Source organism: Acipenser ruthenus, chromosome 20 (genome assembly GCF_902713425.1).
Source record: "Acipenser ruthenus chromosome 20, fAciRut3.2 maternal haplotype, whole genome shotgun sequence".
Taxonomy (NCBI): Eukaryota; Metazoa; Chordata; class Actinopteri; order Acipenseriformes; family Acipenseridae; genus Acipenser; species Acipenser ruthenus.
The window spans coordinates 26,656,895-26,675,591 of NC_081208.1; the positions used below are offsets into that span (position 1 = coordinate 26,656,895).

The window sequence follows — 18,697 nt, forward strand, 5'->3', positions numbered from 1 at the left end:
TTCTCGGAAGACCAGGTATTATTAAGTAATATTAAGGAACTTCCTGTTTTATTTTAGTTTTTTAATTAATTAATTAATTAATTAATTAATTAATTAATTGATTTATTAATTAAAGTATCATTACAGTTGTTCCTCTCGAAAATACAATATTCATATCGGTATTTTTAAAGTATTGTCTAACTTATTGACTCGTCTAAGTATTGACGACTATGATACTCTAGCCCTCAGATGTTCAGATCTTTTCTGTAGCTGTTGTTTCCGCTTGTCAGTCAATAACCACTTCAGACCGCTCACCAGTTAGAGGTTTGCCACTCCTCGGAGACACATGATACAGCAGTCTTCAATGTCCTAGCTGCAATTGCAGGCACCAGTCAACCAGTCAGACACGACTAACCTGACCTACCAAATCTATGTTGCAAAACACAATCTGTCAGATAGGGACACTGTGGAAGCCCATGTGCATATCACATGGTTAATTAACAATGAGCACCTACAATGCTGTATGGTTTATGCCCTATATGTTTGATTTTTTTTTTTTTGTTTTTTTAGTTTTAGTATAAATGCAATGTGCATTCTAGTGTGCACATTGAAAAACAATATTATACCAATGGGATATGAAGGACTTCAATCACCATCCAACCATCCAGTGTTATATATACTTTGTTATAATGACTGTGATTTCATAGGTGTAGTCATGAACAAATAAACAGATGCATCCCTGGGACATTGCATCTTCTTTACACAATACAGATTAGGTTGTATAGATATCTGTATACATATTTGAAAGAGACACTGCAACCAAACCTTATTGCTTAATGTGCCATTTTAGTAGATAAAGCCTTCTTTAATATCCCTTGATTTGAGGGGTTAATATATTATTAAGTTCCTGTGGCGGGGTGCCCCACCCTTGTGCGTACTTTTGTGTTTTATGTTTTATGTGGTGTGTTATTGTTGGTGTATATATTGGTGCACAGGATATAATGTGGGGTTATGTAGCACGAGTGATTTTAAAATGTATATTTGTATTTAGACACAAGGATGGCACAATCACTTCACATGCAGAGTAAAGTGTGTGTTAGTATGTGGGCACGGGGATTGCACAAATGAGTTCAAGTGCTGGGATTCAAGTGAATGATTAATTAGTACTAATGAATCCCAGCACAGCTGTATATATAGATGCACGAGTCACTCACTTGGGGTTGGGTGTTCGGTAAGGAGAGAAAGGGAGAGAAAGTAGGGAGTAAACTTTAAAACTGAAAAACAATTGCTATTCGTGTAGGGAGCTCCAGCACAGTACTTGTTTGGTTTCGTTTTGTCTGTTTGTCTGTCTATTTGTTTTGGTCACCGCGCTGTTTGTTTAGTTAATTTATTTAAAAAAATGTTCTGTTTTACAATAAACCTGTGCATCACCGCATTTCATTCACATTTCACCCTCAGTACTGTGTGTTCTTCCGGGTCTGACGTCTCCACCAGCCAGCCTGTTCACAGTTCCATATATATGTTTTTTTTCTGAACCATAACAAAAGGCTGTCTTATTTAATTAAACATGATTCAGTCATCAGAAAAAAAAATGTACCTAATACCATTTTGAAAGCATGTTCTGCCTTTTTTAAAAGAATGAAAGAAGAGACAAAGTTAAGCAAAATAATGTGTGCTTACAGTACATCTAAACACAATGATTGCAATTATGCAGAGGGTTCCATCAAATGAACCAGAAATTAGAATGACTATTAATAAAAATAGAAAAAATAAATGACATACATAAGAGTAACACAGACAGAGTCAAGTAGATCATTAATTTCCTGAGCACAGGCATTTATATCCAGTGTAGGTTGGTACGCATTGCTTTAGACTTCATATCTGACTATAAATAAACATCATGCTTCTGTTTGTCACATAGTTAACAGACAGAGGAGAATGCATATGTGTAGTTTTTATTTTAATTTAAATTGCTAAGTTTTCTTCAGGATAGGACACGGGATGTGCATCTCCTGGAAAGGGGAAGTCGCTCCTATGCATATTAAAAAGTCTTGAAGTGTCATGGTTTTAAATCTGGTGGATTAGATTTCACTTGGCATAGTAACGGATGACTTACTACCTAGATAATTCAGACCAAATCCTTGCTCTGCTTTCATAGCAGGGAAACTGCGTTTGGAAAGCTGTGCTGGGGAGGGTTTTCAGTGTGCTTCACTTGCCCTGTGGAGGGACAAGAATGTCTCTTGTTTTGTCATTTCTATACCTGCCTCCAGCTCTAAATCCATCTCCTGCATGTTAACAAGCCTTATCCGACTCGTGGTCTTATTCTGTTTGTTCTCAACACTGTGCTAGCTATAAAGTTTATTTCTTACTTTTTGTTTGTTTGTTGTTTTTTTTCATTAAAAAAGCATTTTTATAACCATTGTTTCATTGGAACTATGGTGCAAAAACAATACACAGCAAGCAGTACACCTATACATTTAAGCATAGACAAGCAAAAGCACAAAAGTGGGCTAAATTATAAGGACGCCGTACAGAGTACAGGGTTTAAACTGAGATTTGTCAGTGTGATGGTAGCGTCTGTTCAGACCATCACTGTAACTGAATGAGTTTTTAACTGAAGCTTTTTTTTTTTTTAAGATACCAATAAAATCAAAATAACGCCAGCTTTGTTCTAATTAAGAACGTGCTAAATGTACAACAAGAATATGCATTTCATGTAATCTAAGCCATGCCAAATGTGCCTTGAAACAGCAGGTTTTTATATTTATTATTCAGTGAAAATGGGAGCTTTATTCACAGAGGATTATCCACATCTGGTACTGTGTGCTTTGCATTCTTTTTTTTTGAGATAGGCGCCACTGGGCACATAATTTATAGAATGTATTGAAAGCCTAAAGCAAAACAAAACAAACAAAAAAAAAATCTGCTATGAATAAAGTTGTAAATAAAGTATAACACAAGTATGCAAATGCAGTTGAATATCAAGTAAGTGGTTTTAATGAAGTTAAAGGGATTGCCAAAACGTGCTATAGAATTGTTTAACTACCTTTAGTACTGTAGGCCAAAATCTGATTTAAACAAATAATGTATAGAGTAAATAGAATCCCTTCTATTCTCAGATGAAATGCTTGTGAACTGGAGAGCCTATTATCATAAGCCACTTTGCATACATCTATTTAACATTGAATTGATGGAGTCAACTGAAAAAAAAAATAACCTTATTTTATTTGTACTTTCCAGCTATTATCAGAACCGCCCTGCCCAATATGGACCGTGAAGCGAGGGAGCAGTATCTTGTTGTCATTCAAGCTAAAGACATGGGAGGTCACATGGGTGGATTGTCAGGAACTACGACCGTTACAATCACGCTAACAGACGTCAATGATAACCCACCCAAATTTTCACAGAGTAAGTATGATTAAAGCCTCTAATTATTTATATATATATATATATAGAGAGAGAGAGAGAGAGAGAGAGAGAGAGAGAGAGAGAGAGAGAGAGAGAGAGAGAGGTTTTAATCGATTACCGTAATGATTAATCAATTAACCTGTGGGCTTTGCTCAATTAAAAAATAATTGGTCGATTGATCTTGTCTACCTGAGTGCAGTATCAAAAAATGGTGCCTGAAAAATAAATCTTGAAAAAATGGTGGAGGGTACTTCTAAAGACCTTGACAAAAGGGCAACTGGAATGAAGAAAAAAGACTGCAGCTGGCACATCTGTGCTTTCCTTCCAGGGCAGTACTACAAGATTATCATATCATCTTAGTTAGAAGAAAGGTGATGGTATACCAAAAATGTGTCCGGTAAATACAGTATTCTAGGTTGTAGTGCAACTGGTAATTTATAGTAATACACTTTTATATACCCAGCAAGCCAGAGAGATGAATTAGCTGTCTTATATTGAAAGCACTTATATTGAATGTTTTTTTGTATAATAATAATAATAATAATAATAATAATTTACATTCACACAAACACATTTTTTGTCGCATATGGGACCAAATTAGTCACACTGTAGAGCCCTGTTATGTTGTTTTGTTTCCGATTTAGTTCCTGAGAATAGTCGCCGCAGTTATTATTACTGAGGTGTACTTGCCGCTCGCTGTGTGTTATTGTTTTGTGTAAAACATTGATATCCTGTCAGTTAAGAAAAGGCTTAATGCAAAAGCTTCTTTTAATGTTGTCTTTATTATGCAGGCCAGAGACGCACGCTTACAACTGTATTGTCATATTTTCTACATTTTCTTTGAATTCAGGTTCTTGTAATCAGAGAAGGGTATTTAGCTGTAAGTAGCTTTTTAAAAAATATGTGAAAAGGAGAAATGACTAGTTAAATACCATGGAAGTGTCGTTCATTGTGCTATAGGAAAAATGCATTTCAACTTGTTGATGACATTTTGTCATTGCCCTTTCTTTAAGGTCTATATCACTTCTCCATTCCGGAGGACATCACCCTTAGCGATGCCGTGGGAAGGGTGAAGGCAAATGACCGTGATATTGGAGAAAATGCCAGGTCAGCATATGACATTATCGATGGAGATGGAATAGATGCTTTTGAGATAACGACAGATCCACAGACTCAGGAAGGAATTCTCAGAGTGAAAAAGGTAATGTTTATCAAAGATTATTTCTTGGGTCAGTATTTCAGAGATTGCAATTTAATTAATGTTAACACATTACGTATGTTTTATGAATAAAATACAGATTGATATGACGGATCACATCTTGGAACATCAGTTAAGTGTCTGAGTGACACCATTTTGAAATATTTCGCTGAAAGAGAAGTTTTCCATTTCTTTTTGTGATCCTGACTACACAGAAATGAAGCATTTCCTTGTATCATTGACATCACTTGATAAAGGAATTGAAGACTTCCCTGACAAATCTTTAGGTAATGATCTTTTTCATAAAGTAAGTAGTGGGGTTCTGAAAAAGATATAGCATTATAAGTCCCCACGTGTTGCTACATCTGTTTTAAATAATGTACCTGTAATTTTTTTTTTTTCATTGTTAAAATCCTGACAACTTTTTACACTTAAACTTTGTAGTCTGTTTCAAAGCTGTTCAAAATGTCTGCTCTAGTGCACTGGGGTTTGAGATCTGTCTTCTAAATCACTGCAGGAAGAGTGATTTATAAAAAAAAATTAAAAAAATTAACAACACATGCTCTGGCTTTTCTGTTCCATGGATCGTTATTGCTGTGATACCTATTTGACAATGTGGGCAATAATCCTTATACTATCAGTGCACCAGTGTTGGCATTTTGAAACAGACTTTAAAGTTATAAGTGTAAAAAGTTGTCAGGATGTTAACAATGAAAAGAAAAATGACTGACAGGTATGTTACTTAAACAGTTGTAGCAACACTTGGGGACGTGTAACTTTTTTGGAAACCCGCTACTTACTCTTTAATGAGCTGTATCACCTACATTGTTAGGAAAGGATTCAAGGATGATATCTGGCCCTTAGCATCACAGCAGTAGTTGATTCACGTTTACCCTGTTTTTTTTTTTTTTTACAAAAGTTATTGTGTAAGCACTAAGTACACTGTACCTGGTAATCAGTACATTATAGTATAATGTGTCAATAACATTCTTAGAAAAAAGGGTAACCTTAAATCACATAATACAACTTAAATGTGTTAAACACAGACAGTGTTATTGCATGTTTATTATTATTAGGTCAACAATATTGATTTAAATGAGACTGCAAAGGCACAGGGTTGGAAGAGTCTTTGTTGTTGTGGGGTGTAAGCTTTTTATCTTTGAATCCTCAGGCCGAGCTCTCACTGGTGAGTGGGATTTGCAGCTTTCTGTTCAAGCCAGTGCTGATATTTGATGTTGCTAAATATGCTTTGTGTTTACATACAGTAACTGTGTTGCCTCTCACAGGGAAATATGTAAGTGTATAATAGAGCTTCTGGCTGCAAGTGACTGCTGCACCAGGGGATTAAAATGGAAGGAAATGCGCCAAATGTTTTTATTACATTTGAGAACCAGGTACTTCGTTTGATATAAAAGTTAACATTGCTCTAAATAACTCAAGTATTATTTATTTTAAACTTTCTAAACAGTCATTCAGTCACAGTCCTAGCTGGAGCATTGCCACTGGCTCCTAGCATAAACAGGTTAACAAAATAAAAACCTAATGTTGAATTCCTTCCTGGGCTCATGCAGGCACTCTTGGAGGCTAAGCTTCTATAGTGCCCTGGTGCCTGACAGGAAAGCTTCAGAGTCCCCTGCTTGCTCCAATGCCCAGCTGTGTCCTATTGCCAGCTGTTCCTTTTCCAAGGCAGATTTCCAGCACTAGCCACGATTTGGATCCGTTACTTTGTTAAAGAAGTCTGGCGTTACTCTAATTCCAAAGATACTTGCTGCACCAAAAAAATAGCCCTACTTTAACATTCAGGAACATCACCTGCAAGGCAATTATTCACAGTATAGTAATACTCTGAGCAGAAGGTTAACTATATTAGAGAGACACCTTGATTAACAAGATTTCATTCTTCTATTTTACATTGGCACTCTCGTTAAACTGTATATAAACATGGACATTCCAGAACCACCGGCCTGTTGGATAACATGAGGTTTGGTGTGTTGTAATGACAATTTCATGTGGCTTTTTCAAACCATGTTCTTACAGTCTGTGAAATGCTCCTTGTGGTGTCAGAAGATCTGTTTCTAAATAAGACAATGGTAACTAGCTGCACATAGCAAAGAAATAATTGTCTATACCTTTGTCCTGGACAACCCTCAGTTGTCATTGTGGAGAAATACATTAATGCTGAATTGATTCCTCTAGTTGGAGCTTTGGTGTTTGACACTTAATAGCAGACATTTCTATGCTATTATTTATTTTCGTCAAGCCTGATTTTGGTGTGTAGGAGGGCTGGGCTAGCATCACCACATTAAAAATCAGCAAACGAATCCGCCCAACTTTCATCCATCAGCATTAAATTAATTTGTTTTTTCCTGCTTTTTTGGTCATTAGTGAAAGGCATTCATCTCTGTCACTCATTACAGCCTCTGGACTTTGAGACCAAAAAATCCTATACGCTGAAGGTGGAGGCGGTCAACGTACATATTGATCCTCACTTCATCAGCAGGGGCCCCTTCAAGGATACGGCGACAGTGAAGATTGCAGTGGAAGATTCAGATGAACCCCCTGTCTTTTCATCACCTACTTATCTGCTGGAAGTACATGAAAACTCTGCTATTAACTCTGTTATTGGTCAGGTGACTGCCCGTGACCCAGATGTCTCAGCCAGTCCTATAAGGTATGATGTGGTATAGCACTTACCTTTAAAAGTAAATGCTTGTTTGACAGACCCAGTTTAGTGATAACCTTGGACGACCCACTGTTAATTTAGGTGTGGTAATCCGAGACTAGTGTTAACCTGGGCCTGTGAAACCAGCGGTTAAAGTTAATGTTGTTGTTGTTTTTTTTTTGTTTTTTTTTTTAATTTTGTTGTTCTCATTTAAAAATATATTAAAAAAAAAAAAACATTTACTTATTTGTTTACAACTTGAGATACCTTGAATGTAGTCCTTGCTCCACTTTAATGTGTTATTTAATAAGAAGTCACAATATATAGAGCTATAATAGCTTCATACATATATTTGTTTAGTGAGGACATATCTGGCCAACTTTTCTGTGGAGTTCAACATCTATTACCCTTTATTACTGTGGGGACTTTGAACTCCGTAACCCTTCACCAAAGACTCCTTTGATCTTAACCAGAACTACGTTGTCTCATTTTTCCTACCAAGTTCGTCATGATAAAGGTTCTATCTTGATGTCTGCATGGGGCTATACAATGTTGCTTCCTTTACTCTGAGGAAGGCTTAGGCTGGGACCAAATCAAAACTTTGACAACCCGCTAATCGCACTTAACAAAACTGTATTTAATAGTGTTTTCTTTTTACAAGTAGAAGAAATAAGATACTTACAAAAAAAAAGAAAACGCTATTAAATACAGTTTTGTATTTAAAATAGTGTAAGTAATTATTATTATTATTATTATTATTATTATTATTATTATTTATTTCTTAGCAGACGCCCTTATCCAGGGCGACTTACAATCGTAAGCAAATACATTTCAAGTAATGCATTTTTTACATTGTTTCCATCTTAATCCAGCCAAACACCTATGTAATTTTAAGCAGTATGGTTTCTGTGTATTTCAGAAGCTGTTATTGGCTGTAAAGGTCAGTTCTGGTTAAAACCCAAATTGTTTTTTCGCTTCTTTCATATCAAAAAGAGGCAAACATTAAATCTTTTTGGAGCTAAACAAGTTGCCATTAGAGGTCAGCATGGATTTTTAATTTAGTGTCTGCTCCTCGAGCTGTGATAAACTGTAAGTACACCCCCAAGGAATTAAAGATTACCACCTAAGGCAATATTTTTCTAAAAGCAATTAATCAGTCATAAAAAATTGTTCACAAAAAAAAAAAAAATAATAATCAGCCAGGAGAGGGAGAGCTCATTTACACATAAGTAACTGCTACACATGGTATAAATATACTAAAGTTTCTGGCCATTGTAATAGATGTGCATATTATTTAACTGGGTTATGTTAATCAGCAATACGTAACTAATTAATTAATTAATCATTTAATTTGTTTATTGATTTACTTGCTTAGTGAGGTGTTATCTTCCTAATTGTAGAAATACCCATAGTAATGTGCGCTAATTGTGATTAACTGGCATACTGCAGTTGTTTCTAACCCCTAAACAGTTTAAATATGGTTAAGGTTAGTGAGTAAAGATTAATAAAATCTTCATTTGGTAGGCATTTTTCTGAAACTCAACTATTGCAAGCTGGACATATCAACACTAATAAGAAGGATAGTTTTACAAAAAAAATAACCAAATAATGGCATGATAATAACTATATGGTAACTGCTGTTGAAATAAGTGTAATTACACGTACATGAACTGTGCCATTTTGTTACCATCTCGCTACTTTAGATAGCCATTAGTAAAAGGCCCCTGTTCTTTTTCAGTTAGCCTGAAACTGTCTCATTCTGTTGGCTGGATAATTCTTAGTTTTATAGTTAAATGTACTTTTAAGTTTATTTAATTTAGCATAAATACCTCAAAGTAAATGTTCCAAAATGGTACTACAACTGAATAAAATAAGTTAACGTGTTTATTAAAATTACTTGGTTTACTCTGTTGGTTTAGTTTTATTAATTAATTGCTTGGGCTTTAAAGCAGTGACCATAATCTTTGCCAAAGATTTCTGCCATGCTGTGTTATGTAAAGGTTCAGACAGCATATTCAAAGGCTGCAGTAAGATTTATTTGTCTGCCAGAATTACATTTTAAGCAAAATAAAAAGCAGCAAAGTGGTTAATATCGCATTACTTACCAAGCAATCACCATTATTTTAGACTGTATACAGATAATATAATATGTAAAATATAATGCATATTCTCTCAACAAACAAATCTGTTCATGCGGTCCTGTGTCCATCTGTCTGAGAGTTAGACATTACCTTCATCTGTTCTGTGTTATGAATGAATGTGTGATGGCAAACGGCATCTCCAGAGCTCACACAATCACAGATATTTTCTGTGGCTAGAACACATTCAAAAGAGTCTGTACTATTACCTTGTGTACAATTTATTGTGTGAATAGTATAGACACAAATCTGTTTTGTTAGAGGAAAACTATGCACGATAAGGTGATAATAAAGACCATCTACAGTGCCCCCTCCTATAGTGGAGGTACTTCCATAACATTTGCTAGTTGCTTTTTTGTTTGTTTGTTTTTATTGGGTGGAGAGCTAACCTATAGTAGTTTAGGGTGACTAACTGCTAAGCAAGAGCAGCTCAGTTTGGGATTGGCCTTGAAAGAACCTCAATCTACTTCTCAGAAGAATTAAACACAAAAAGGGATGTGAATTGCAGACAACAAGCTGCTTCTCTTTAAACACCTTTGATGTCAGGGTAGAAAATTCTTGGTGTACTCTCATCGGGGTGAACAGGTAAAGGTTTACTGAAGACTTCTGGGATGCGCATCAAAGGTAGATGCAATGTAGGAAACAATATACCCATTAGTTACAGAAGAAAATCATAAGTCAGACTCAGTATTCATCCTAATCTAATTTAACAAATTCCATGCTTATGCTTTTATCAAAATTCATGGTTTTGTTTCTCAAAATTGCATGAAGTTAAAGCATAATATGTTATACAGAATCGGTTAGGGTGCTTAATGCGTTTTCATGGAAAAGCTGGAAGGGATTAAGAAAAGTGACTGCTCCCCTTCCTAACTCAGGATTGCCCTGTTTGAAATTTGAACCTCATCCCAAAAGGTCCAACATACACATTTGTTGCTCTATGACTTCAAAAGACATTGTTTGAATGAGATTACAGATGCATTCAGTTTCGTTAGCCAAAATCTCTACTTTCCAAAAAAAACGTCTACCCTCAGCAGATGACCAGGATTCAATGAGTCTGGACAATCAAATCCCCCCTTTTTTATCCCATGAGTCAGTTATTGAAGTCTGTGAGTCTGTTTTGTTTAGTTTCCAACCACAGAAAACAAGAATTCCCCAGAAAATACAAAAGCAAGAAGCCAAATGGTATGCTACATAGTTCTATTTTTGTCAGTCAGCTGATGCTTATGAATTTCTATGATTTGATATGCCAAAATAATATATACTGTTTAAATGCACCTGCAAGTTCAAAGTATTTGTAATATACCTTAGATTTAATGATATTATATTTCAAAGAACTTGAAATATTTACATTGTTCAAAGATGTATATACCTTTCAATATGGTAAGTGGAAGAATATATTTCTGGATGACTCACAGACTGAAGGTATCAAAGCAAAAATATTACATGAACAACGCGTGTGAGAATACATTTTTATAGATAAACCAAGTTATCTGTGCTTAGCAAAAAGTAACATGGTATGTGTTTTATAGCAAAAAAATAACATGTGTTATGTGTCATTGAAAAAAAAATAACATCTGTTATGCCTGTCATACCAAAAATGTAATCTGTTATGCCCATCGGTGGGAATCAACACAATAGTTTTGCTCCTTTGCCGGTGTCCTAGGAAATAAGTTAATAGGGAAATAAGTTGATCAAGCTCTAGAATTTAAAGGGGAGGTTCCATTGTTTCTAATGTCTGCGAGCTTAGGCTGGGAAATAAGTGGATCAAGCCCAGGAAATAAGTAGATCTAGTTAATAAGTAGATTGGATATATGCAATGCTGAAATTTGCATATTTCCCAGTTACCTATTCTTCTCCATTTATTGCTTTCATTCCCCTTAACTAGAAAGCTACTCGTTTTTACTTGCTCTCCTGAGCTTTTCAGAAGTGAAAGTACAGTTGCGCTACACTGATGAGCTCCAAACAGGGCAAAACATGTCTGCAGTATACTGTACTTTGATTTTTAAAACGATGTGAATGTAGAAGCTATTAGGCGACTTACACACGATTTGATTAGCTCTTGTAATGCTGACATTTGCATATTTCCTGATTTTACCCATTCTTCTCTATTCATTGCTTTCATTCCCCTTAACTAGAAAGCTACTTGTTTATATACTTGTTTAAAGCCCATTTGTTTTATGCTGCTGCTGTGTCTTATCTTCAATGAGTGGCACACAGCAGACTTCTGGGCCCATCTCATATCAATATCCAGCTGTCTAGCCTGACTGAAATCAGCTAATTTTCTTAGAAAATATTCCTGTGTGACTTTCTGTTGTCTGGCACTGATGTTGCTTCATAAGTAACTATAGAAAAACATCCTGGATCTGTCCCAAAAAACAAAGACCTTGTTTTGACTAATATGAACCACACCCACACATGGCATAAGGCTTCGTTCAGCCAATTAGTCGACATTAACACATAATTTATTTTTCTCATTTGAAAACAACTCAGTTAATGCTAATATATTGTGAAGAATCACAGTACTATGGGTTAATTTGGGTTTTCCTCCAGGCTTGTATTAAGAAATTGGTAACTTAACATATACAGTATAATGTAAAGAATTGTAACTTTTTATAGCTAATAATTGGGCACTGTTCAGACCTAATCTGCCTCCATTGAAAAATAGTTATCTATCAATCTTGATGCCACATTATGGTCTTAGCTGGCAATCTGTAGCTAGTATGGTAATTAGCCCTTGGCAATAATTATTGAGTTTTAAGGTCACTATACTGTGCATTTTAACCCACAAGAACCCTTCGTTCATTTCCCCACTCACAAGGGGTTGCTGAAATCGTATTGACTACATTCCACATACAATTTGTCAATATTATCATAGATTATAAGGATATTTGTTTTATAGGTATTCCATCGATCGGCACACAGACCTTGAGAGGCAGTTCAATATAAATTCTGAAGATGGGAAGATAACCCTGGCAAAAGCACTCGACAGAGAGACAGATCCATGGCACAACATTACCGTGATAGCCACAGAAATCAGTAAGTACAGGAGATTAACCAAGGTTGGCTTAACAACTTGTGGGTAACCTGTTCAGCCCTCTTTGAGTGTTCCTTGAAGTGTGAGTGAGACTGATATGCCACTTACTGAAACCTGCTGGAGGAATTGTAGCAATTGCTTTACACATGGGGAATGTGAATGGATCCATCTAACCAGAACCTGCATTCTCAGGGGAGAAGTGATGGCATCGGGTAGCTCCTACCTGACACAAAAGCTGTAGTTTCCAGGTCAAGAGAAAACGTATTGCATTCACAGGAGGATTGTGGTGGAAAAAGATGATGCAATTAATCATATAAAAACTGCTTAATTTGCAGTTTCCCACAAAAAGATATGGGATATGATAAGATTATATAACTTCTTATGTATAATACTTGACATTTCCAGCTGTTTTTCCATTGATCCCAATTGGCAAGTAAGAAGAAGAAGAAGAAGAAGAATGCTACTTTCAGAACTGCAGTCTAGAAATGATTCACATTTTTAAAAGCTATTCTGCTGTGAACATGAGGAATAGTATTCCCTGTCCCTTTCTGTCATGATTTGCCACCCAAACCTCTGTGTGTTCTGCTGCTTGCACCAGATGACATCTAACTGATCAGATTGAATTCCCAGTTGTCGGAGAGTGAAAGTCACTTTAACAGCCTGCCACTGTCCAGGTTCAGAGCTAACACTTGAAATATTTCAGATAAAAGCTACTTGCAGTGCATTACAAGATACGACAGCCAATGAAAAAGAACAATTTGTTTCATGGGTCGATCTTATAAATTACTCCTTATTTATTTAACTATTTGAAGATGCGTGTGGTTAATTCATGATTAGGCCTTGTATACTGTATTAACATGTACTATACTAAAAGTACAACAGTCAAATATTAAGACTGTCAAGTCGACAAACTTTTCAATTGATACCCACATCAGTGCTTTGAGTTATTAGTAAATGTTTTATTTATAAGTGTTTCTTTTTTTTTTTTGCAATGTTTTAGTAAATCTGTATATTTTAAACACCTAGTTATATTGTTTAAATTCTTTGGGTGGAATTTGCCAGTGGCCTTCATGCTGCCATATTGCATTAATGTGACATTTTGATTTCCAAAGTACTTAAAACCATTTAGGGTATTGAATCACATTTGGTACGCAGATATAGTGTTTAATTCTCTTGGTCTAGTTTAATTACAGGTCTATAAAATCTGACTATTTCCCAATGGACCAGGGACTTTTTTGGTTTCTAAATCAGGGACCAAAGCTTTCAGATAGTGACTTCAAATGTGTTAGACATTGGTATTCTATGAGTTTCTCACTCTACAGGATGACTTACTTTTCCATACAATATATTGGCACCTATATCTTGAAACCGCTTACCCATTTGGATATAAAGGGTGCTAGGCAAGTATACTACACTGTGACTGTTTCTTCTTTTCCAATCTGCTTAACCTTGCTGTTTTTGTTCATCCTTTCTTGCTTGCTTTAATTATATATATATATATATATATATATATATATATATATATATATATATATATATATATATATATATATATATATATATATATATGCGCCAAAGACAGTTGCATTTTGTTTAACTTTAAACACTCCTAAGCATGTGAGTGAACACATTTCACTGCCAAGGAGTAAATTCATTGCATATATCTAAATAAATATCTTAATTTAGCACATGCTTCATGTTGGATAAATTCATGCCTTAAGTGACTGTCTCTTTCATTCTGCATTTATTTTGATTATTTTTGGTTTTAGTTCAGTGGGCTGACCAGGTTAACCATGTTTTAAACCCTAAAAAAACCAACATAAATAAATAAAAAAATACATATTTATAGCAGGTGATGAAACTGGGATGAGCTGACAGGCATGTGCAGAGATATACAAAACAAGTATGTAAATACCCCCCCCCCCCCCCCCCCCCCCCCCCCCCCCAAATTAATAGATAACAGCTTTAAAGTTAGTATTTGCAGCACTGATTAAAGGCAATCATTTACTGGGCCCTCATAAGGGACTATGAATTAACAGCAATGAATAATTCCAATAAACCCAAATCTAATTAAATTGCTCTTTATTGTCTTTTAGACTTCATCTGTGATCATTTCATTAATATGCATAAAATAAAATGAAAAGTGTCATGTTTAAAACATGATTGTTGTGCAGAGAATTTTAATATTACTTTGCATAGGCTATATATTTTAGTTGGTACAGTCCCTACTATTGCCTGACAGCCTAATCTGGTACTATCCATCCATTTATTCAATTTCATTGTCAATATGAGTGTTTGCCCTTAATGTTAAAAAAGACAACCCTTTGCAATACAATTGCAAGTGCCCTATTCTCCATGTTGACATTATATTAAATGACTGAATACAAATAAAAGCTGCATAGCTATGAATATGCTGTTTTTCTGTATTTCTGTTGCTAAAAACAAATTTTCATGAATTTATTTTTTTACAGGGAACTACAGTCAAATATCTCGTAGTTCTGTCACCATTAAGGTTCTTGACATCAATGACAATGCTCCTGAATTTGCATCAGAGTACGAAGCATTCCTGTGTGAGAATGGAAAACCGGGACAGGTAAAACATGCTGGCGTACTGTTAAAAAAAAATAATACCTAGACTGTCCCTTTGTTATCTTTCCAGTGCATTCATACCACAGAGGTGACATTATTATTATTATTATTATTATTATTATTATTATTATTATTATTATTATTATTATTGATAATTCATGACCATTCAAAAAATGCATGCTGTATCATAGGCGTGCCTTTTAAATTTCAAGAAAAGCGTTCCCTTTTTTTTTTTTTTTTTTAGGTAATTCAGACCGTCAGTGCCATTGACAAGGATGACCCAAAAAATGGACATTTTTTCTTCTACAGTTTGGTGCCAGAAATATCTAACAACCCCAACTTCACCATCAAGAACAACGAAGGTAAAAACAGTTTATATAAAGAAAAAAAAAAGTTAGTGTCAAACTGTAGGCTTTTTGTCATTTGTTATTATGGGTTATAGGTGAAATATCAGCAAGTAGAAGAGAATGGACCGGGGCTGTTTTAATCACTGCAAGTGTCGATATAACACATACACAGACATTCACCATCCTATAACTCTGTTATATACTGCTTTATTATTAATACACAAGTTTAACATCCAGTTATATTTGTTTTCTAATTACTGCCAACCTTTATTTAGTCCATCTGAGAATTTCATTAAGGGCTGATGAAGAGAATACTGGTAAGTGAGTGGCTGAGGTACGAGGCCAATTACAGACGTGCTCAGATTTGTTGGTACCCTTACAGCTCATTGAAATAATGCTTCATTCCTCCTGAAAAGTGATGAAATTAAAAGCTATTTTATCATGTATACTTGCATGCCTTTGGTATGTCATAGAATAAAGCAAAGAAGCTGTGAAAAGAGATGAATTATTGCTTATTCTACAAAGATATTCTAAAATGGCCTGGACACATTTGTTGGTACCCCTTAGAAAAGATAATATATAATTGGATTATAGTGATATTTCAAACTAATTAGTTTCTTTAATTAGTATCACACATGTCTCCAATCTTTTAATCAGTCATTTAGCCTATTTAAATGGAGAAAAGTAGTCACTGTGCTGTTTGATACCATTGTGTGCACCACACTGAACATGGACCAGAGAAAGCAAAGGAGAGAGTTGTCTGAGGAGATCAGAAAGAAAATAATAGACAAGCATGGTAGAGCTTTTTGGCAAGTCACATCAGCTCTATGTTCACAGACGAAAAAATGAAGCTTTCAAAGAAAAGAACACCATACCTACAGTGAAACATGGAGGAGGCTCGGTTATGTTTTGGGGCTGCTTTGCTGCGCCTGGCACAGGGTGCCTTGAATCTGTGCAGGGCACAATGAAATCTCAAGACTATCAAGGCATTCTGGAGCGAAACGTACTGTCCAGTGTCAGAAAGCTCTGTCTCAGTCGCAGGTCATGGGTCCTCCAACAGGATAATGACCCAAAACACACAGCTAAAAGCACCCAAGAATGGATAAGAACAAAACATTGGACTATTCTGAAGTGGCCTTCTATGAGTCCTGATCTGAATCCTATCGAACATCTATGGAAAGAGCTGAAACTTGCAGTCTGGAGAAGGCACCCATCAAACCTGAGACAGCTGGAGCAGTTTGTTCAGGAAGAGTGGGCCAAACTACCTGTTAACAGGTGGAGAAGTCTCATTGAGAGCTATAGAAAACGTTTGATTACAGTGATTGCCCCTAAAGGTTGTGCAACAAAATATTAGGTTAGCGGTCCCATCATTTTTGTCCATGCCATTTTCATTTGTTTTATTATTTACAATATTATGTTGAATAAAAAATCAAAAGCAAAGTCTGATTTCTATTAAATATGGAATAAACAATGGTGGATGCCAATTACTTTTGTCAGTTTCAAGTTATTTCAGAAAAAATTGTGCATTCTTCATTTTTTGTGGAGGGGTACCAACAAATTTGAGCACGTCTGTATGATGTCACTGTTTTGAATGGACTTTGCAGTTACATGGATTTATTGGAAGGTGCCTAAGGTGTCATGCTTTTAGTAGGTGACGTGAACCATGCTGATATGGAGAATACAGCATGGTGAAAACTTAAAGAAAGATCCTGAGCAGTCTATAAATTTTATGAACAGTTGCATGGATTTAGACCCTGTCCACACTATGCCTTTAAACCATATTAGTTGCCTTTAAACCAGCTTAAAAGTGCTAAATATGATTTAGCATCTACACTACGCAGCGTTTAATACCGTACTCAAGAACCAGACTCGAGACCACCTCAGGGGGGTAGTCGTGAGTCCGGTTCTAAATTAGATTGCATCAGGTAGTGCGGCTTGTGAGAAGTGTGGACGCTGTAATACCGAACAACATTTTTGGTGTATCCTCCAATATCCCAAAATGCTTTTCTGATATGTTTTGGCACATGAACATTACAAATACAGTACTCAGAACAGGCACATGAAGGAGTTGAAAATGATTATCAAAACCATAAAAAAAATATTTATTGCATGTTGAGGGAGCCTATGCAAAGCTTGCCTATGGCGAGACCGTTGCTGCCTTCTCCATTTCTCATACCTTGTGTTTGTAGAAACAAACCCATAATATTCATGCTAAGCAGTGCTATGTCTTCCGTGGGTATGGGCTCCATATTTGTAAGGTTGTAAACAGACAGGTTTTTCGCATATTACATATGTAACATTATTGTGCTCATTGCAAACTTAGTACATTGCATTTAATGCAGTGATAGATGCATATCTTTAAGACTAGTAAATGCATCTGCAGTTCAAAGTCATTGTGCCTTCGAGTATTGGAATCCATTGGTTTTAACTGCACTGCAGTCCCAAAATCCTGTCTTGTAAAGGGCTTGGTAATTCTTTGAAATTAGTTTTACTGTGGTTTCTTGAATTGTTACTGTGTAGTAGATGGTACTAAATGTGTTTGCTTAACAACGTGATAGTTTAGCCAACTATCTTCCCATTGAACTTGCATTACCTGAAATGCCTGTGTTCAGACTAATGTTTTATCATGTTTCTCACAGAGCTAGGGGCAAGGAATCCTCAGCTGGTTTAGTCCTTCTGTTCTTTTTCTAAAGCTGGAGGCAACCTGCTATGTTTCTGTTTTATTTTGTAGTCTGGAATAATGTTTGTTCTGTAGCAGCCCTAACAGTATATGCCTTAACCTCTGTTTATTTCAAACACATTGCACAATAAAAAATGGCAAACTGTAGTGTTCCATGATCAAGTTACATTAAAAAAAAATATATATATATATATATATATATATATATATATATATATATATATATATATATATATATATATATATATCATTGTTTTATAGTCCCTTGACAATGACATTGTTAACAGTCCTTTTTTTCAACAGTAGTTAAACTCATCTATGTATCACCTTTTAGCCAAGTGGTTTGTGGTAGAGGTTTGTGGTAATATTTGACTTATAAGAGATAGATAAATAGATAGAGCATACTTACAGTAACTTTTGCCTGTGAGATATTAGGTAGTTGGTCGGTAGTTGTGTGACCATGAGGCTGTGTCTGAAAGTGCAACCTTGAGATATTGTATCTGTGTCTAAATTGTCTTCTTCAAAACATAATTGAAAATCACAAGAAGAATATAAGCTGATCATTGGATGGGCTAAAGTTCTCTAAACTACACTCAAGAAGACTAAAAAGGCATGAATCTGCCATGTGGTAATACTTCTACTCTAAGCTCTTTGTGTAACAC

The 18,697-nt window shown here is 35.5% G+C and overlaps 1 protein-coding gene across 3 annotated transcripts in view; it reads left to right on the plus strand.

The window, feature by feature from the left end:
* The window catches only part of LOC117425769 (cadherin-8-like), a 161,652-nt gene that overhangs the window by 136,880 nt on the left and 6,075 nt on the right, over positions 1 to 18,697 (plus strand). For all 3 annotated transcript variants that reach the window (XM_058993765.1, XM_058993764.1, XM_034043020.3), the window contains exons 5-10: positions 3,220 to 3,387; positions 4,401 to 4,588; positions 7,003 to 7,256; positions 12,285 to 12,421; positions 14,891 to 15,012; positions 15,253 to 15,370. In XM_058993765.1, coding sequence (XP_058849748.1) covers positions 3,220 to 3,387; positions 4,401 to 4,588; positions 7,003 to 7,256; positions 12,285 to 12,421; positions 14,891 to 15,012; positions 15,253 to 15,370 — 987 coding nt within the window. The remainder of the gene's footprint in view (positions 1 to 3,219; positions 3,388 to 4,400; positions 4,589 to 7,002; positions 7,257 to 12,284; positions 12,422 to 14,890; positions 15,013 to 15,252; positions 15,371 to 18,697) is intronic.